We start from the raw sequence: 20,890 nt of genomic DNA, 5'->3' as shown, positions 1-20,890 counted from the left end.
TTGTTATGAGGATCAAATGCAGTAACATTTTTACAAATGTGAAATATTACGTGAGAATATGAATGCGATCTTCAGTAACTATACACCTCTTCTATATGTTTCTAATCCTTTTGAAAATTATTTTGTTGAATGGGTCACCTCGTTTAGGTAATAATTTAAAATTAATTCTGTTTGGATTTATACCAAAGGGATGAAATACTTGTTTAAAATTAGTGAACTTTAGAGCTTAAAGGGGCTTAGGAATCTCTAGTCTTGTTTCTCTCTTTTTTTTCATATTGCCCCCCGCCATGGAGCTTTTTTAAGAAAATGAGCATTTCCCTAATGGAATTTTAATGCCACAGATATACTGTATATCTGTTTTTGTACTGTGGCCCTTTGGCAGGCAAGCAGCCATTCTAATATATAAGATTCCCCCACCCCAAACCCAGTTACCCCTCTTGGGAGAGATATCACCCCTCTTTGAGAACGCATGTTTTAGTCCAGACCTCCTTATTACAGAGGAAGCTTAGGGAAATTGAATGATTTGTGTAAACACTCAGGTGATTATATTTATGGTAGTTGAAACTGTTTAACTTTGGGCTAATTATTTAATTTTGTCTTACTAGTATAGACTGTGAAAAGAAGTTTGATTTGTACAAATCAGTTTAAGTTCGTAAAACAGATTTACTAACTACCAGACTATTTTAATGGTTAGGAAATAAATTTATTAGGTACGTGAGTGAAAGATACTAAAGGAAGTGTTTATTATTCTATTTTCTGTGATCTTTGTGGTATGCAGCAATCATCGTAGCTGGTAGCAGCTTCCTGTGGGTTGATCAGGAAAAGGCTGGTTTATTCTAAGAGTGCCTTGGCATTTGGCAGGCGGGTAGCATGTGAATTGCCCTGGTGAGCAACAACTAGATCTTGTGAGTTACCTCGTTCTTTACAAGGCTGAGAACCAGTGGATTGCCACAATGCATAGTATTGAAAGCTAGCTACGCACAGAACCACGTTATGGGTGTTTTGAGTTTTGTAGGTGATTAAAGTCACTTCTTATTAATTTTGATATCTGTTAATTACCCGTCTTTTTTTTAAATGTGTGTTAATTTTACATTTTTGGTTCTAAGGGAATGTAATTAACTGTTTTTGTTTTAGGTTTTTATTCACAATCCTCATACACGGAGCCAGCATTTCGGTGCATCCAGGGTCTTCCAGAGCCCCCTGGAGTCTGATGTTTCACTTCTCAACATTAATCAGGCAGTCAGCTGCCTGACTGCAGGAGTACTGAGCCCTGAACTTGGCTATGATGCTCTTTTAGTGGGAACACAGACTAATCTTTTGGCTTACGACGTCTACAATAATTCAGATTTGTTCTACAGAGAGGCAAGTATACCCCTTTAGAACCGTAAAGTTCCCATTGCCCACTAATATTCATTGTTTATTCTTTTTTTAATGCTTGAAAGAGATCAGATATTTATTTTGGTTTATTATGTGACTGTTGTAGTGCAGTTAAATGTGGAGATGTTGCCATTTACATATGCTTTATCCACTTGATGCCTTTTTATTTGGTCATGGTTGATAACTGGTTTCATTTTGCAATTTCTTCATGAATGGTGATATGGAACACCTTGTGCTTATTGTCTATATGTCTTCTTTTGTGAAATGTTTAAGTCTTTTGCCTATTTTTTATTGCTAGTTTGTGTGTATTATTGATTTGTAGATGTTCTTTGGATATACTTGGTACAAGTTCTTTGTCAGGTTTATACATAACACATATTTTCTTCCAGTATGTGGCTTATTCCAATACATAGATATCTTTTGATGAGCAAACGTTTTCAATTTTAATGAAGTCCAGATGATCACTTTTTTTCTTTAATGGTTAGTGTTTTTCTGTTCTAAGAAATCTTCAGTCACATAGATACGCTTCCTATGTTTTTGTACAAGATAGAATTAGTCAGGGAATTAATAGGACTGTGTTAGTCGGGGTTCACCAGAGAAACAGAATTAATAGGATGTGTATATATACTGAGAGAGAGGCATGGGGAGGGATATATTTTTTAAAATAAGGTAACATGATTGTGGAGGCTGGCAAGTCCAAAATTTGCAGGGTCAGCCACCAAGCTGGAGACCGAAGGAATAGCTGATGTCGAAACGCAAGTCTTAAAGCAGTCTCGTGGCAGAATCCTTCCTTTCCCGGGGGTCGGTCCTTTTCCTATTAAGATTTTCAACTGATTGGATGAGTCCCCCTCCCCCATATTATAGAGGGTAATCTGCTTTACTCAGAGTCTACTGATTTAAGTGTTAATCTCATCTGAAGAATACCTTCGCAGAAACATCTTGAATAACATTTGACCAAATATCTGGGTACCGTGGTCTAGTCAGATTGACACATGAAATTGATAAACACAAGGATTCATCTTAACAATTACTGAGTTAAAAACCTTTTTAAAATGAGATTGTGATAGATAATTGCTAAATTGCTCTCTAGAAAGACTACTTTTTTCCACCTTCCCCTCAATATGAGAATTCCTGTTTTATCCTACCCTAAACAATAATGGATAGTACTATTCTTTTTCATCTTTGCTAATCTGAAAAATGAAAAGTGATATATTGTGAAAAAGAACATTTTTCTTGTTTGTTGGCTATTTTTATTTCTATAATGAATTTTCTGTGGTATTTTTTTGGCTTGGGGTATTGACCCTTATTTGTTTTTTATTAACTCTTTTATTAATAAAAGTATTAACTGTTTGTCTTCTATATAGCAGTTGTTTTTCCCAGTTTATTGTTTACCTTTTAACTTTTTTTTTCGATTAATTGGTCATTTAGCAGTTTTGATTTCTTATGAAGTCTTTATAGACAATTTTTAAAATAGTTTTCCTACTTAAAGATTATATAATACTGATTGTTTTTTTTCTGTGCAATAAATAATTAGTGTTGATGAAGATGTCCTTGAATCTTCCAAAAAGAAATTAAATTATGTTTTTGTACTTTATTCAAGAAGTCTGGGACATTTTTTAATTCTAAGTGGTAGGACTATAGGTGTTTTACTATTTTTTGCACTTTTTAATAACTTTACAATGAAAAAGAGGAGAAGTAAGAGAACTGGTAATAAGTATCAAAACGATTTCCATCCAAAATGGTTAAAATAGATTACAAAATTTGGGATTTTTTAAAGGCATAAGTCTTGATTCTGTGGGTAGTTTGGCCTCTAAAACCTGGTGGTCTGAGAGAGCCCTGGGTTTGCAGCAGTTTATTGTAGCAGAGCAGCGTGTGAGGCCAAGGGCTGGAGCGTATCCTGGATCTGCGCTCATCCTTGCATAAGCCCACATATGCCGCAGTGACTGTCCTCAGTGGACAGCCCTGGACTGTCTCTTGGGAGACCACGTGGCTTCTCACAAATGATGATAGAGACATTTGACTATCCAAATAAAGTTACCTCCAGCGTGCCTGTACATCGCTGTTATTTGAGATTTTATATCGTCTTTTTTTTTCTTAGGTAGCAGATGGGGCCAATGCAATTGTGTTGGGGACACTGGGAGACATTTCATCTCCTCTTGCAATTATTGGTGGAAATTGTGCTCTGCAGGGTTTTGATCATGAAGGAAATGACCTCTTTTGGACGGTATGAAGAACAAAACATTCTCTTTAGTTCTCTTAAATAGTTTTACTTTTAATGTTCTTTATTTATGAGTTTTGTTTTTGTTTTTTTTTTTACCATTGACTAATGAATGAGAAAAAACAAAATGGAACTGCATTTGTAATTCTGTACATTAAAAAAAGGATATGCAAAATTTGAACCACACCTATTGGTGATTTATATAATCTTTCATGTAGCTAGGATATTCAGATTAAGTGAAAAAATATGGCATATTCATAATATTTAGTTTTATTTTCAGGTTACTGGAGATAATGTTCATTCCTTGGCTTTGTGTGACTTTGATGGTGATGGGAAGAAAGAGGTATGTGGAGGAGGAGATACTTCTGTGCCGGTTTAGCTGAAAATGTTCCCATGACAGTGATACTAGTGTTGAGAGAGGTGTTAGCTTCTCATGGTTGATTTTGGTACTCTTTTGCTTAAATAATGAGCTAACTGGCCTATTTGTCTTTCTCTTCTCTTTTGAACAATAAATCACTTCCTTTGTCTAATAAAAAGATCAAAGCCAAGATGTTTTAAAGACACAGGACGGGGAGAGAGGGCAGAATGGTCAATGGTACCACAGTCATATTTATAACTTTATAAACTGCTTCTGATGCTTTGAAACTATATTAGCAAGTCATTTTCAATTTTGGCCAACTTTTTCAGGAATTTAAAAGTTTTAGAAATTGGCTCTCAGCCTTTGAAATTGTTCTCATGGTTACGCTAGAAGTTAGCTTCTTGAGCATCCAATGACGTGCTGTGTCGAGCAATGACTTTACTCCTCTCTTGTCCATGGGTACCGGGCTCTGGCATTTGAACCAGGGCTTCAATCTGCAGGCAGAGAGGTGCTAAACTGGGGAGCACTTTGAGGTGCTCGCTGGAAGCACATTCTCTGGCAAGATGTGTGGCCCACGTGGCCAGACAGAGTCTCTCCCAGCCACTTTGCCTTAGCTAACGGGACTCGTCGACCATGTTAGAGGGATCCTCCTGAGCTATGCGGGAGGTTGGAGCTCTCGGGCAGCAGTAGTGACATACAAAGTATTCTGCAAGTTTTTGTTTTATTTATGGAAAATTTTCTGTGTTCACTTGCTGAATTAAATATGCACGATGGGTTTTTTTTTTTCCTTTCAGCTTCTTGTTGGATCTGAAGACTTTGATATTCGTGTTTTTAAAGAAGATGAGATCGTGGCAGAAATGACAGAAACGGAGGTATGTGGTGCCACCTCAGAATTATGGTAACCCAGGGCAGGATAGATCAACACAATCAAATGTAATGTCAGATGAGAGAGCGGCGACATCTTTTTCACAATCCAGACAGTTTTAGGGTAAAAACTGTGGATTTAACAGAGCTGTGCTTTACTAAGAAAGAAACATTTAAAAATCTTTGTAAAGGATATATTTTGGAAATACTGATCAAATAGAGGAAAATTATTGAGCACAAAGCCATTTTTTAAAATGAGTTAATACATCATCATCGTCATCATCATCATGGTAGCCATTTATTGTGCATCTGATATATGCCAGGCACTGTTCTAAGTGCTTTACGTGAAGTAACTCATGTAACCCTACAACAACTCTATTAGGAAAGGAATGTTATTCCCATTTTACAGATGAGGAAACTGATGTCAAGTTTCTTTGTTAAGTTGCTCACACAGGGTCATGGCTTTTAGTCAAGTGGCACGGTCAGGATTCGAGCCTTTGTGTCTTGTCCCCCTCTTCATCATCACGTATAGTAAATGAGATTGAATGAAGTGCCTCAGTGAGATTTTTATGCTTTTTCTCTTCATTCACATTAAGTCCTTCTTAGGCACATCTCTGAAGGTCAGCTGAAAATTTAGATGTTGGAGAACTCGGGTAGTTTCTTTGTGATTAGAATTACTTCATGTAATTGAGCCTGATATGTTTCTTAAAGAGTTTAAACTTTATTTTTTAAGGTAGTGCCTAAGATTGCTCTTCTCCTTTGCAGTTTCGACATTCTTAGGATATATGCTGCTGGTTTTTCAGGCTTGAACAAGATGGAAACAAAAAATAATGAGGATATTCTGAATTAAGGAAGGAGAAGGGGATAAAGGAGCAGTGGCTTGTGAACATTGTAAATGAGCAGAAAAAAACAGCAGAAGGGAGGTTTAGAGGTCAGAATGGTGGGATTCTGCAAAGTTTAGTCAGGCGGAGGTTGGGCGTCTGTATCAGAAAAGCTGGGGGGCACTGGCCTCAAAACCACACTTGACGACTTGTCCTTGCTTCCCTTCACTTAGAACAGCTACCTGGAAAGTCAGGCTTCTGTTCTCCTAACTGCGAAAGGAGACCAAGCAGCGAAAATTGCATATTAATATACAATGTTATCAATGATTTTAACTGATTTACCTTTATCCTATAGTGAGAGTCGCAGGTTTTTTCTTTAGTCCTACTGTACTTTTGATATATTCAGTTATTATAATTGTAAAGTGATAGTTGTGTATAGAGAAGAAATGAAGGGGAGAGTTGAGTGCCAAAAGCAGCAGTCTGAAGATGTGTGTCGATGCAACGGGTTCGGCTTTATGTGTATGTGCTTAACATGTGTTTTTCTGGAGAGAGGGTCCTTAGCTTTCATGAGATTCTCAGAGAGATTTGCCACCTCGCCCTGCTAGCCTGTGAAAAATCCAACTTGAGAATTTCCGGCCCCTAGGTGCTGTCCTGCATTGCCATTACCCTTTCGTGCACATTTACAGTGAATCTTTTTCCATTTGGTGGGAATCATTCAGGTTTTGTTGGATTTTCGTTTGTTGTCAACACTAGATATGAGGAAAGTGCATGCTTTGAAACACTTTTTTTCTAAATTCTAGAAAAGGCCAGGAGAACATGAACTAGAGCTAGGGATCTGAGGTGACTATTGATCCTCTCGTCCACAAAACAAAGAAACTAGTGAACTAAGGAAGAACTAAAGGACCTAAGGAATCTGGGGCTAAATTTATGAAAATGTGGAGTTTATAAAATTGTTCATTTCAGGGCCATTTTTCTGTCCTCTTGGTTTGATTTTGGCCTCAGCTCAAATGTCTTTCCCAGACCAGCAAAATCATAATTCATTTGGCACTCGAACAGTACTGAGTATTGCCAGAAGAATGCCTTGAGTGAAATAATTCTGAAGTCCTACACAGCACTTTGTATTCAGAGTTAAGTGATGTGGGTGGTTTTGTAGAAAAGCTGTAGGCATAGAGGAAATTACATAACTATTCCTTACTTTATACAATTTATTTCTTAATAGCTCTTGTATTAGGGTCAGAATTAGAAAGTAGAGCTGCAGGATCATTGGTGTTATTAAGCTTTGGTTTTAACTTTAAAAGGTAATTTCATTTAGTATCTAACATTTTATCTCTTTGAGATGTTAAACCCCAAAACAGTCCTATAAATATTTCTGTATAATATATACATTCTGTATATTTTTACATATATACACAGATCCGTGTGCCTGGGTTTTCACTTTTGGAGGGATTACGTTTATTTCTAAAAAATGTTTTTCATCTTTAGCAAAAAAAAATTATGTCATAGAAAGAAAAATATATATGTAAAAGATATTTGAAACCAGTGGATTTTATAAGTCTTTTTAAAATTTAGACTGTGGGATATTATAAGGTAAGGAAATTAGAATAATCATTAAAACATTTTGAGTTAATGTATATAACATCTGTTTTGTACTCTAGATCTTGTGTACTCTGTTTAATTCCTCCTTAATCTCTCAGTTTTATTTATTTATTTTTTTAAATAATTTGCTGAAACTTGCCACATAATCTGATCTAAAACAGCAGACTCTGTGACTTTATTTAATTCTGATTATGCACCTCTGAAATGGATGACATGGATTATAGAGAAGAGGCTTTCATTCCCCACTAATGGGTTGGAAGTGCATTTAAATCTAATTTTAACACACTTGTAGCAAGGCATGCAATTTTATAAGGCCATACTTTGAATTAAATTGAGCCTTAATTAAAAGTTGTTGTATTTTTATGTGTTATTTTTTGCAGATAATCACCTCGCTTTGCCCCATGTATGGTAGTCGCTTTGGTTATGCCCTTTCCAATGGCACAGTTGGAGTTTATGACAAAACAGCCCGATACTGGAGAATTAAAGTTAGTATGATTTAGCCTCTGATATTCAGAGATTTTATACTTGTTGAGAGACTTCTATACTAATTACTGGAATTCCTTTTCAGTCCAAAAATCATGCCATGAGCATTCATGCTTTTGACCTTAATTCTGATGGAGTATGTGAACTGATAACTGGTTGGTCCAATGGGAAGGTAAGTTTCAATAGCAGAGTTCAGGTTTAGTTCAAAGTAATATTTGTCCAGATATATTGGCTGTATGATTCAAAACAGTAACATGAGAGTACAAACTTGCATTCCTGGGCTGTGCTTTCAAATTTAACTTTATAATCTTTCCACATTTTTTTCTTCTTGTTATACTTGTCAGCACTATGGAATGAGTGAATATCTTTTTAGTCTTCTGACCCTGTTTGGGGAATAATTTCCAGAAGATTCTTTCTAAATCTCTTCCTTGAAAGAATGAGAATCCATGCAGTGTGGTCGATCGTAGGCATAGACCAGTAAAAATAGGAATTTTAATAAGCTAATAATGAACCGTTTGTATAGCTCTTTCCTAATAAATCTGAAAACTGACTGAAAACCTAGAATTAATGAGAATAATCATGTTATCATATTGTTTTCCCAACTGTAACTTCAAAATCTTTTTTTCTTTCTTTCCTTTTTTAACTTTAAATCAGAATTTTCTAGACTTTTGGCAAGTCAGAATTGTCTTGTTAGAAACTGCCTAAATAGCTGCCAGATCTCCATGGAAACCATTTGCCCGAGCTTTCTTGTCTGTCAGTGCTGGATTGCCTGGAAATCAGCTAATTCCTATCTTTTCTTTGTTTTTTCTTTATTTTTGGCCCATACCTTATACCCTTCCTTGGGTGTATGTGAGGAACAGATTCTAAAAAGTTGTTATGTTGGTTCCTGCTCCTCCGCTCCTTTTTGTCTCTGGGATGGAGACAAATTATAAGGACAGACTGTATGGTTGCTTATTAAGAAACTTGAAAATCTATAAAATGGACCATATTTTGGGGGAATATAAATTATTATGATTGATTTAAAAATTAGAAATTACAAGACTTGAGAAGTTATCAAAACTTACCTCCAAATAGGACTCTGGGCTTAGATGTTTTTGTAGTTAAACATTTTCAAAATTTTAAGGAATTTCTATTATGTAATCTGTTCCAGAGCATTAAAAAAGGAAATTACACAGTTCATTATAAAAGAAGAAAAACTGTTATCTACACTTAATAGAAATAGCCTAGGAAAGGAAAATATATAGACACAACGTGAACGTAGGTGAAAAAATACTAAATAAAGGCAATAAGCTGATTAATTCTGTCTTCAGTAGGTCGTTTGTCAAGTCAGAGGGCCACCCTCTCCAGGGTAAGCCTCCATGTTGGATAAAGTGGAAGAGCAGAATACACAGGAGTGTTAATTTGTAGCCCTACTTTTTTAGTTAGCAGAGAACCCTCTTGCTTGCTGAATATTGTGGCAACGCAGTGCTGAAGGCCTTTAAGTGGCCAGAAAGAAGCAAGTTTTGTTCCATCTGAGTTAGCGGGTTATGTTGATGTGTTAAGATCTTTGGTAAAATACAGGCCATTCGTTACTTCACAGACTTTAAGATCTATAATTTTCAGGCTTATGTGATGTTGTTATTAATAGCATGGATATGTGAATGTGATAGCCTCTGGACAAGGAATAGGAGCTAATAGTAGGCTGTGCCCTAAATTACTCTGTTTTTTCATTACAAAGTTTTGCCCAGAAGGATGTTTATGAAAGGACACAAATAATGAGTGGCACTGGTCATTGAGATGATTGCTTTACTAGATTTTCTACAGCTAGACTTTTATTGATAATGCATATTTTCTTAGACAAGACATCATCAGTTTAAGCCATTATTCTTCATTGTTGTTTTTGAGATGTATTTGTTTCCGATGAGTTATTTATTTGCCTCTCTTGGGAAGAGATTTACAGGGGATAGGAGGGCTCGCTAAGGTAGCTCAATAGTTTATGTGGAAGGGGGACTCTCAAACAGGGTTATTGTAAAAGGTTATATCAGTGGTGGAAGGTCGGGCCAGGGTGGCATTTTTCAAACTTTAGATATAACTATATTTTGTACATTTATATATAATAAAGATAAAATTGTTATATAGAGCTAACATTTTTTATATACCTCTATATGCCTGGGCCTCTTCTAAGTGCTTTACATGTGTAACGCCTTTAGGCCCCATTCCAACCCTATGAGGTGTAGGTTCAGTTATTTTTCTCATGTTCTTGTCATCGATCCTCCGATGAAGAGCCAAGCATAGAATGGTCAAGAAACTTGCTCAAGACCCCATAGATAGTAAGTGGCAAAGCTGGAATCAGAACCCGGGCAGTTTGGACTTTTGTACTATGTTGTATATGCTATATGTACTGCCTCTCAGCTAACCCATATCTCCCAATGAAATATTATGTAAAGGCCGATATATAAAACAACTTATTTAGAAAGAAGGAAACACACGCGGGTAAGGCCTCTCTTATGGTCCCCTCAGGCCCCAGTAGTCATAGGTGCCTCCTCAGAAGCCACGGGGCTCCATGGCGTACTCTTGAAAATTCCAAAACTAAATGACTTTAAAAATTTTGTTTTTTTAAAAAAACCATGACATAAGCAATTTTTCAAGTTCTTATTTTATTTTTAGGTTGATGCTCGAAGTGACCGAACCGGGGAGGTCATCTTTAAAGACAACTTTTCTTCTGCAGTTGCTGGTGTGGTAGAGGGGGACTACCGGATGGACGGCCACGTGCAGTTAATCTGCTGCTCAGTGGATGGGGAAAGTAAATCGGGACGGGGGAAATCGGATTTTTGATTCGATTGGGGCAGGATACCAGGAAATTCCACTATAATGTGTTTGTATTGATGTTCTCTTGTCCTAGTAAGTTCACCTAAGATGAGGAAATGAGAACTTAGGTTTTTGGTCCTATACGACCAGGTAACTGATGACTTAAAAGTAGTCTTGGCTCTTCTTGGGATATTCCTTAGTGTGGCGAATGTTTTTTCCTTGTGTTTAGTCCGGGGCTACCTGCCAGGCACGGCTGAGATGAGAGGGAACCTCATGGACACCAGTGTAGAGCAGGACTTGATCCGAGAGCTGAGTCAGAAAAAACAGAATCTGTTGCTGGAGCTCAGGAACTATGAGGAAAATGCCAAGGTAGGTCCTAGCGTGACGGGGAAACGGAATCTGAAAAGCTGAGAAGGACCAGGAGGACTGGCAGATGTGCAAGAACAACGAGAATGTGAGCCTCTGCTACAGTGCAGGCCCCTTCCTCCCCACTGGCAGAGTGCTGGTTGCATCAGCCTTTTTCTGGGAATACTAAACAGCTCAGAAGAATGCAGTGTGTATACTTGGACTGATATGGAAGGATAACTGTGGTATCATTAAGTGAAAAAAGGAGGAACAATATGTATGGAGTATCTTTTAGCTTTTCAAAAACAACATAAAAAGTGACAGCTACAGAAACTGTGTGTGTGTGTGTGTGTGTGTGCACGTGTGTGTGTGTACACATGTAGGTGCCAAACTGGCCAGAGGATGAACTGGGGAAGATTTTATTTTGTCCTGTCATGCATAACTGCATTTGAATTTGCTATGCTAAGCGAGTTTATTTTGTTATTTTAAAAGAACAATATAAAATATATAAAAGGCACAATGGGGTACAGTGCACCCTAAATGTGGAAGGGACGTGGGTATTTTCACTTCAGAAAGGCCAGGTAGAACGGGGAGCACTGATGAGGAGAGTCTTCTGAATTCCAAAGCATCAGATTAATGTAATAAGATGATGAACAGTGCGTTTGTTGAAGCAGAATAGCTGTATTATTTAAAATTGATATTAGTTCACTGCTTGGGAATGTTTCGCAGGCCGAATCGAGCAGTCCACTGAATGAGGCTGAAGGGCAGCGGGGCATAATTCCAGCCAATACGAAGCTCCACACCGCCCTCTCGGTCAATCTGGGCAACGAGACTCAGGCCGCCCATGCAGAGTTGTGCATTTCTACTTCGAATGGTAAGACATGTGCAGCCGGCTTTTGTAGGTACCTGTGCCGTCCTGGAGTGGTTCTTGAACTGCTGTTTTCTTTCCTCCCTGCAGACACCATCATCCGAGCGGTATTGATTTTTGCAGAGGGAATTTTTCTCGGGGAAAGCCACGTGGTACACCCCAGCATTCATAACCTCTCCAGCTCCATCCGCATCCCAGTTACACCTCCCAAAGATGTCCCTGTGGATCTGCACTTGAAAACCTTCGTGGGTTACAGAAGCAGGTGACCCTTTGCAAGTCACAGTTCATTTCCAGACAGCACTTAGAGGACGATGAGATGTGTAGATTTTTCCATTATGCCAGGGAGTCTGTGGGGCCAGAGAAGCCATCTGACGGCTCTACCCACCCAGGCGAGGTTTCCCAGGGCCTTTGTATTTCCCTAATTTGAAATCTTTTTTAAAAATAGGGTATGTAAGTTTAAGATGGTTATTTTCTGGTTTTAGTTTAATGATTTCATAATTACAAAAGTTCAAAAAATTTAATTGATGGTTTGTCAATTTCTAGTTTTGACCACGAAGACTACAGGGTTGAGATGTATCTTAGGGTTATATATAACCTCAGCTAGTGAAGAAAAACAGTAGATTTGTGGGAGATCAAAGCCGCTCCACATTTCTTTTAGGGTGTTTAAACCCTTGGCGCACAGATGTGTGTGTATAGTCTTATATCATCTCTAAATCCCAAACCCTGTTACTGTAGGACTTTAACCCAAGTTTGGGGTGTTTTTTTTTTTTGTCAGTGAAACCCTTGAATATCCACTTGATGGCCCAGTAGTGATTTTATAATTGGGGCCTTGCACTTTGAAATAACAGTCTACACGAAACAGTTCTCTTACGTTACATTGGTTGGCCACAGCACCCAGTTTCACGTATTTGAACTGACAAGACAGCTACCCCGATTCTCCATGTATGCGCTGACCAGCCCGGACTCTGCCAGCGAGCCGCTCAGCTATGTCAACTTTGTCATCACCGAAAGGGCCCCGAGAGTAAGCATCTGGCTTTTTTCTTTCAATACTATTGCGTTTTAGAATCCTTTGGATGTTATTTCTTAGAAAGGAGGAATTACATGAATGGGTTATTTGGTAGCTGTCAATATGACATGAAAGAGTTATGTAGCTTGGAGTTGGTTTATAACCTGTAACAAAAATATTGTTAAAATGTCTCCTCTCACTTTGGAAAAAAACCACACCGGATTTACCTCAGCAAGCCTTAGTTACAGGTGAACTCTTACCAATTTGTCATGCCTCTCTTTCTCTGTTATGGTCTTAGTGTGGTTGCCCTGACCTAGTGTTTCAAGAGGAACCTACATCAAAATGGAAAGAGCGGGACTTGGAGCTGGGCACATTTTTGGGTTCAGATACTACCTTAACTCATTAAATCCTTTGTGATCTTGGGGAACGCCTCTTACCAATCTGAGCCTTGATTTCCTTATCTGTAAATGAGGGTATTTTACCTCACAGGGGCCCCTTAAGATTCCTAATTGATGTGATAGCACCTCGTAAAGCCTGAAGGACTGATACTAGTGGGTGCTACCTGCAGCTGGACTTCAGAATTCTCAGCGAGGCCTTTTGATCATGTAAATTCTCAGGCCCCTGCCGGGCCTGTGGAACCAGAAACTCTGTTGGGGGCCCTTCCAGAGGCCTCCCAGGTGCTTCTTATGTGAGACCTGTGTTACAAACCACCGTGAAGCACCATTCTTACCTTTGTAAAACCTATTCTCACCTCATCATGTGGCTGTATCTCTGTCTGTGAAGAGGGAGTGTGCATATTTTATTTAACACTTTTTAAAGAAATGACTGGAATGGTTTTAAGCAGACTGCACGGTCCAGGGTATGGCCACAGAAGGGCTGTCGTGGAAACAAGATTAGCATTTTACCTGAATTGTTTCCATATAGCATATGAGATTATGTCTGAGTTGAAAATGCTGTTGAATTTCACGTGCTGTGGGGCCGGACGTAATCATGAATGTTACTTAAGAACATGTGAGGTGGGAAAAGGGAGCGTGGTTCGTGTTTTCTTGGGGGTAAAGTATAACTGTTTGTTTGTTTACCAAATAACAACATGAGAAAGAAGGATGACTCTTAAGAATGACCATACTTTAAAAATGGAAGTTCATTGCACCCTCTTCATTTTTAAGGTTGTTATATGGCTCAATCAGAACTTTCTGTTACCCGAAGACACCAACATTCAGAATGCTCCATTTCAAGTGTGTTTCACATCCTTACGGAATGGTGGCCAGCTGTATATAAAAATAAAACTCAGTGGAGAGGTAACGTGTACGGTCATGGGTATAGATTTCTCACATAGTGTTCACCACCAGTGCAAAGTCAGTTGGGTAACACCAAGGGCAAGGTCGTAAAACCACATTTCAGCTTGGTCTGTTAGCGTTAACCATCTTAGACCCTGGGGGATAACCTAGAGCAGTTTCTGCCCCTTCCTCTTCAGCCCTTCCTCATCTAATTTGGGAAGGTTAAGAATACAGAGGTGAAGAGAAACATTTTCACTGTTTGAATGATTTCCTTTTTAGTCTACAAGGCTAAAGGATTGTTCTTCTAGCCTATTGCTAGAAATAACGGGTGTGGTTTGTAGTTTCCTTGAGGGCTGATGCCTATCGTATTCATCACCACATATAAATTTATGCTCAGTAGATGTGTTGATTGTGGGGAGGTGCAGGTAGTGTTTCAGCCAAGTTCGTCTTTAATATCCGAGGGTGCTAAACTTGTCTCTTTTTTCTCTGGATAGATCACCATAAATACTGATGATATTGACTTGGCTGGTGATATCATCCAGTCAATGGCATCATTTTTTGCTATTGAAGACCTTCAGGTAGAAGCAGATTTCCCCGCCTACTTTGAGGAATTACGAAAGGTGCTAGTTAAGGTGAGGGCACCTAGTAGATGCCATCATGAGAACTTGGTAGGTCTAATGGTGTTTGAAATGTTTCTGAGGAGAGTAATGATTCTACAGCTGTATGTATGTTATATGATAGTCATGATTTAAAGAATTTTTGCAAATTCTTAAAACCAGAATTGAACTAGTACCAGAGAGTTCACTAGTTAAAGGATTTCTTTTATAAATGGGAGTAGTTAGCTCTTGACCACCCTGCTTGCTGTTTGGTTTAGGGGAATACTTTAAAACTATATATTACATCGCAATTTCCTTTGCTAACCCTTCATCTTCTCTGTTGTATCTACTTTGCTCTTTGGTTTAGTGCTTTCCAACAACCCAAATTTATAAGAAAAATAACGATTGTGATTGGCCCCAAATTATAACAGCATTCCCACCCCAAATCCCTAAAATATTAATATGTGTGTTGCTAGGGCTCCCGATGCTAAGACATGGAAAGATCCAAAGGGAATGTTACCTTGAGTGTTAGAGGCAGCATAGACTACTTATTTCATTGAGGAAAGGTTCAAACAATGTGTAGTTAAGATGGTACGAGTAAGCAGGAGAAAGAAAAGGGCCTCGGTATATGGTAGAAAGGGTCTTCCCGACCTGTCTAGTTTTCAAGAAATTTGGGAGGCCTTTTTAATTCTCACGTGTTCATGGCCTCCAGGTGGATGAGCATCATTCAGTGCATCAAAAGCTCAGTGCTGACATGGCTGAGAATTCTAACCTGATCCGAAGTTTGCTGGTCCGAGCTGAGGATGCTCGTCTGATGAGGGACATGTGAGTATTTACCATGGCTAGGACAGGTGCAGGGTTAAAACTGTCAGCAATATGGAATAGCAACTCTCAGATGCTACCAGTAGGAGTGTAAATTGGTATAAGGACTTTGGAATATAACTTGACATTATCAGTAAAGTTGAGAACGTGCATATCCTATGACTCAGAGATTCTCCTGGTTTATAACATAGAGAAACTTGTGCATATATGAACCAGGATATTCGTACAAGAATATAAAGGCATTGTTCATAAAAATCCCAAAGTGAAAACAATCCAAACTACCATCAACAGTTTAACGGATAAATTATGATATAACCATATAATGGAATACGACGTGCAATGAGAATGCATTTATCTCCGACATGTAACAACATGGACCAATCTTACAAGCATAATGGAGATTGAAAGAAGACTCAAAAAAATATGTAAAAATTCTTCCATTTATATATAGTTTGGAAACAGACAAAACTAAACTGTATCATTTGGGAAGCATACATAGATGAAAATGCGAAGAAGTGCAAGGAAGAGATTATCGTATGAGATAGTATTTTCTTCTAGAGGAGGAGAGACTCTAGAAGAAAATATTCAGAAAAACTCATTGGTACTTCTGGGGTGCTGGCAATGTCCTTTTACTTGACCTGGTTAACAAACATTTTTCTGTGAATTTTTATGAATGTGTTTTACATTTTTCAATAAAAAGGTGAAAACAAATATGCGGAGGTCTAGCTTCTTGCTTGTTTGGATGCAGAATATATCTTGGCAATAAAACATACTAAGGCGATTGAGTGAAATAGTTAACCAGATAGGTTATGTATATGTGTGAGAGGCAAGAGTTTGCCCAGGGTGCTGCTTATGTTTTATTCCTGAAAGTCCTGAATTGGCAAAAATTATAATGGTGTTGCTCAAATAGTCAATGATTTTAAAAATAATATTGTTGAAAATTTTAAACACATACAAAAGTTGATTAAATAATATAATGATTTCCTACAGAGCAGCCACCTAGTTTCAATGCTCATCGGCTAATGGCCAGTCTTGTTTCATCTCTACATTCACCTGCTTTCTCTTCTAGGCACTGTATTGTTTGGAAGCAAATTCCAGACATCATAGAACTTTAGCCACAAGTATTTCAGACAACAAGCCCTTAAAACAATATAGTATGAGTACTTTGCTTAGATTTTTAAAAAATTTGTATGATTTTTGTTTTTTTCATGTAAATACTTCTTTAAGTTTTTATGTAGTCAAAATGATCAGTCTTTTTTTTAATGCTTCTACATTTCAAGTTATAGTTAGAAAAGGTTTCTTTACTCACCAATGTTTTCTTTTAGTACTTGTATGTTTTCTTCTTATACATTTAAATCTCAGTTCCAGTTAGAATTTTTCCTGGTTTTCAGTGTAATACATTTAATTTTATCTTTTTTTAAATATGATTATCACATTGTTTCAAACTACTACTTTAAAGTCTGTTTTTCCACTGATTTGAGGTGCTTCCTTTATGATGTATCTCCACATGCAGTGGGTCTATTGCTGGATTTTCTGTTCTTTCTCGTCTCTTCCTTTGACAGTACCATTCTTTTCTTTGTAGGTGTTTTGTGTGTTTTAGTCATCTGGTATGGCTAGGTACCCGCTTCTCCAACCTGTCGCTCTTCATTTTCATGATTTTCTTGGCTACTCGTGACTGTTCTTTCCAGTGAACTTTATCATGAATTTTTTATGATAAGGGTAGGCATTTTTATCGAGATCATATTAAATTTATTAATTCGGGAAGAAGTGAAATCATTACAATGATGTTCATTCAAGTCTTACTAGCTAAGCACATGCTATGTCATAACATTTGTTCAAGCCATGTTTTATGTCTTTCAAAAGTGTTTTATGGTTTTCTTCATGTAGATACTGGACAGTTCTTGTTAAATTTAAGCCTAGGTATTTTCTTTTTGCAATTATAAATAGGATTTTTCTTCTACATTATATCTTCTGTTTTTTTGTTTGTATGTATGAACACTATTGATTTTTATATGTTGACTTTATAATCTGCTACTTTACTATCTTGTAGTTTAGTTATTCCAGATGTATACTTGTGTCATTTGTAAATTGAGATAGTTTTGCCTCTTACTTTCCAATTCGTTTTTTTCCAGTTATTTTCTGCAAGGTATAAAAGATATTTGCTTTTACTGGACAATTTTATCTATAGGCCTCCTTTTCCCTCTCTCCCTGGGTTTATTTATTTTTAAAGTCAAAGAGATTTTGCTGGCTTTAGGCGCTTAACTGTGCTAACCTGGAGGAAAGTGACCACCAACCTCTAAATTCCTTTTATTCTGAATTATTTATATTTTATTTAGAGGCTCTTGGAGAGATATGTGTGTGCGTGTGTGTGTGTGTGTACATGTATTTATTTTTATTTTCTAAAGTCAAATTAGTTGATACATGATTTATAATACACATGCAGAAAATTAACTTTTAGGTTTACAGTTCAAAACATTTTGAGAAACATCTAATTGTGTTGTTGCTGCCACAATCAAAATAGACCGTTTTCCTCATCCGTGTACCTCTCTGCAGCAGTGCTTCTGACTTCCAGTCCCCAGCAATCGCTGATCTGATTTCTCACCTTATACTTTTACCTTTTGTAAAATGTCATATAAATGGAATCGTACGTTATAAGCCCTTTGAGTCTGGCTTTTTTCAGTTACCATAATGCCTTTGGGATTCATATATCAGTAGTTTGTTCCTCTCTGTTGCTGAACAGTGTATGAATATATCATATTTGTTTATCCGTTCACCAATTAATTGACATTTAAATTTTTTTCGGACTTTGGTGACTGTGAATAAAGCTGCTATAAACATTTGCATACAGGACTTTTACAGACATGTTTTCATTTCTTTGGGTAAATAACTCATAGTGGGATTGCTCGGTTGTATCCTAAGTATATATTTAACTCTGTAAGAAACTGCCCAGTCATTTTCCAAAGTAGCTGTACCACTTTGCTTCCCAGCAGCAGTGCTCGAGAGTTCTAGTTGCTCCACATCCTTGCCAGCATTTGGTATTATCAATTTATTTTATTTTGGTTGTTTTTATTGTTGTATAGTAATATCTCATTGTGGTTTTAAGTTTATGCCTTTGTTTTTAAAACCTTGATAAAATATGAACCTGAATCTGTTAATTGTCTAAAATGTTAAGAGTAGGTCCATTTTGTCTAATGAATATTAATGAGAAACTTGGAACACAGGCTGTCATCTTGCTCACTTTTCTCTACCCTCCAGCAGTGGGCACTTTATAATTCCTGGCTCTTACATTCAAACAAACCATGCACCACTTGTCTTCCATCTATTTGGAAGAAAGAGAATATTTTGATAGACACTTCTCAATGTTTTTAAAGCAAACTTTAGCAGTTACCCTGTTTTAATGATAATACAGCGAAAAATTTGGTGTTTTGTCTTTTTATATGTCTAAGATGTTTGCAAGTTTTTTAATTTAAACCTGCCATATCGAGGTACAGTGATGTTAAATGGAAATTAAATGGTTTACACAGGAAAACAATGAAGAATCGCTATATGGAACTCTATGACCTTAATAAAGACTTGCTACATGGATATAAAATTCGCTGTAACAATCACACAGAGTTATTGGGAAACCTCAAAGCAGTAAATCAAGCCATTCAAAGAGCAGGTCGTCTGCGTGGTGAGTCTTTTCGTAGCACTGTAATTAGCACTTTTGAGGTGGGAACCATTGAAGATGGTAGTAGCTTCAAGAATTCATATTGGGGCCCATATCTATAAAGATACCTTTAATACTCAAGTTGGCACCAGTCACTTGAGTTTCAGTCAGCCCATTGTTTGTCTTTAGTAAGTCTCCACATTTCAAAGAGAAAGAAAGCTTGCAGCAACTTTTCTTAGATCTTGTTTTATCCTCTAAAGAAAAACCTAGTGGCATATACCCAAGAGGAAAGCCTTAAATACTTCTATTAGAAAAAAAAGGAGACTGAAAATTGAGTTATGTTCAACTCAAAATTTAGGAAAAATAAAACCGAACACCCCCAAACAATAGAGTAAACCAAAGGAAGCAGAAATATAGCCAGAGAGTTATACCTAAAATCTGCTGTTTTGGATCAGTGCTTTTGACCTCCTTTTAGAAATAACCTTTGGTAGGTGGATATGAGTTTTGATCCTTTTCCATAAAACTGACTTTCGGTTTCCAGGTTTGAGATGGTCTCTAGGTTTGGTATGTAAGAAATTCCCTCACAAAGGTATCTTTTTTTAGGGAATGGTAAGATAAATTAGTTGAATTTGCACTACTGGTAACTCTTTTCTACCCTAGTTTTATGCTCTTTTAAAACTGGACTCGGATTTATAATTTCACTTTTAATAGTCTTTTGGGTTGTACTGATTCGATGTTTCTCCTCATACAGTCGGAAAACCAAAGAACCAGGTGGTCACTGCCTGTCGAGATGCCATCCGAAGCAACAACATCAACATGTTGTTCAGAGTCATGAAGGTGGGGACGGCGTCCTCGTAAGAGAGGAGAAACAGATGGTAACGAAGTTCCTAGAGAGTGGTTTTCCTTATAAATTTGCTTTATGTAGCACCCTGGAGAACCCAGAGGCTGAGAATGAACATAGCCTTGGTGAGCTGTACAAATGAGAGACAAAGCATTGCATCTGAAAAAGGCTCCTCATTTTTTATTTTTAAAAAGCAATGGTACTGTTGCCGAACAATCCTAGGTTTGTGCGGAGGAAGGTGGATGCTTTGAAACGTAGGGCAGCTAAGTCCAGATTTTCTGTATGTATGTCACATTGGTGTATAGGTATTGTCTTTTGTCTTGTAATCGAATTTGTAATTTTAAAATCGATTATCTTTTCATTAAAATTTAAATATGTTGTACTTTTCGTTGACTGATTTTAAAATCACCACCCTATCAGAATTGCATAAGCCATTTGTATTACGTGGAGAAAAAGATATGGATATTAATGTGCCTTTTTAATCACTGACAGGTGTGCGTAAACAAATTTAAACTAAGGGAAGGTCAGTTCAGTGTGATGTGTCAGTGAGAGTAATGTTAACTGCTGAAACGAATAGACTTCAAAATTCTTAATGACCCGTTTATTTCTCATTTATGTAAGAATTTCTCTATAGTTATTCAGGGACCCAGATTCCTTTAATCTTACAGCTGTGTTATCCTGTGTTATCCTCAGCCTTTCTCAGCCTGAGTTCTCTGGAGAAATAAGCCTCAGGAAAGTGATTTGGCTGACTAGTTTCACATTCACTGCGTACAGTGAAGACCTTATGGCATCGTTCTCTTGCTTGGAACCCTATTTGAGAAGGCTTGGCTGAAGGCCTTGCAGTCATTTATATCCAATCCAGCAGAATATGGAAGTTTTTAAAGGCCACGGTCTGCACACGACACACTGTCATTTCCACTCATGTTCCGTTTGCCAGCGTGGCCAGGCCATGTTACCTGGTGTTGCGCCCGCAAGGACAAGA

At 37.5% G+C, this 20,890-nt stretch overlaps 1 protein-coding gene across 1 annotated transcript in view; it reads left to right on the top strand.

The window, feature by feature from the left end:
* The window catches only part of BBS2 (Bardet-Biedl syndrome 2), a 23,889-nt gene extending 3,599 nt beyond the window's left edge, over positions 1–20,290 (top strand). Inside the window, exons 2-17 of the mRNA XM_006908768.3 lie at positions 1,135–1,362; positions 3,476–3,601; positions 3,876–3,938; positions 4,748–4,825; positions 7,615–7,719; positions 7,803–7,889; positions 10,364–10,499; positions 10,734–10,873; positions 11,579–11,723; positions 11,808–11,979; positions 12,609–12,738; positions 13,890–14,021; positions 14,495–14,632; positions 15,309–15,421; positions 18,943–19,091; positions 19,819–20,290. Of these exons, the coding sequence (XP_006908830.1) occupies positions 1,135–1,362; positions 3,476–3,601; positions 3,876–3,938; positions 4,748–4,825; positions 7,615–7,719; positions 7,803–7,889; positions 10,364–10,499; positions 10,734–10,873; positions 11,579–11,723; positions 11,808–11,979; positions 12,609–12,738; positions 13,890–14,021; positions 14,495–14,632; positions 15,309–15,421; positions 18,943–19,091; positions 19,819–19,925 (2,049 nt within the window). The 3' untranslated portion in view covers positions 19,926–20,290. The remainder of the gene's footprint in view (positions 1–1,134; positions 1,363–3,475; positions 3,602–3,875; positions 3,939–4,747; positions 4,826–7,614; positions 7,720–7,802; positions 7,890–10,363; positions 10,500–10,733; positions 10,874–11,578; positions 11,724–11,807; positions 11,980–12,608; positions 12,739–13,889; positions 14,022–14,494; positions 14,633–15,308; positions 15,422–18,942; positions 19,092–19,818) is intronic.
* The last annotated feature ends 600 nt before the right edge of the window (positions 20,291–20,890 follow it).

Source organism: Pteropus alecto, unplaced genomic scaffold (assembly GCF_000325575.1).
Source record: "Pteropus alecto unplaced genomic scaffold, ASM32557v1 scaffold123, whole genome shotgun sequence".
NCBI lineage: Eukaryota > Metazoa > Chordata > Mammalia > Chiroptera > Pteropodidae > Pteropus > Pteropus alecto.
Note: the sequence above shows the minus strand (reverse complement) of the source record. Positions and strands in the feature narration are given on the sequence as shown.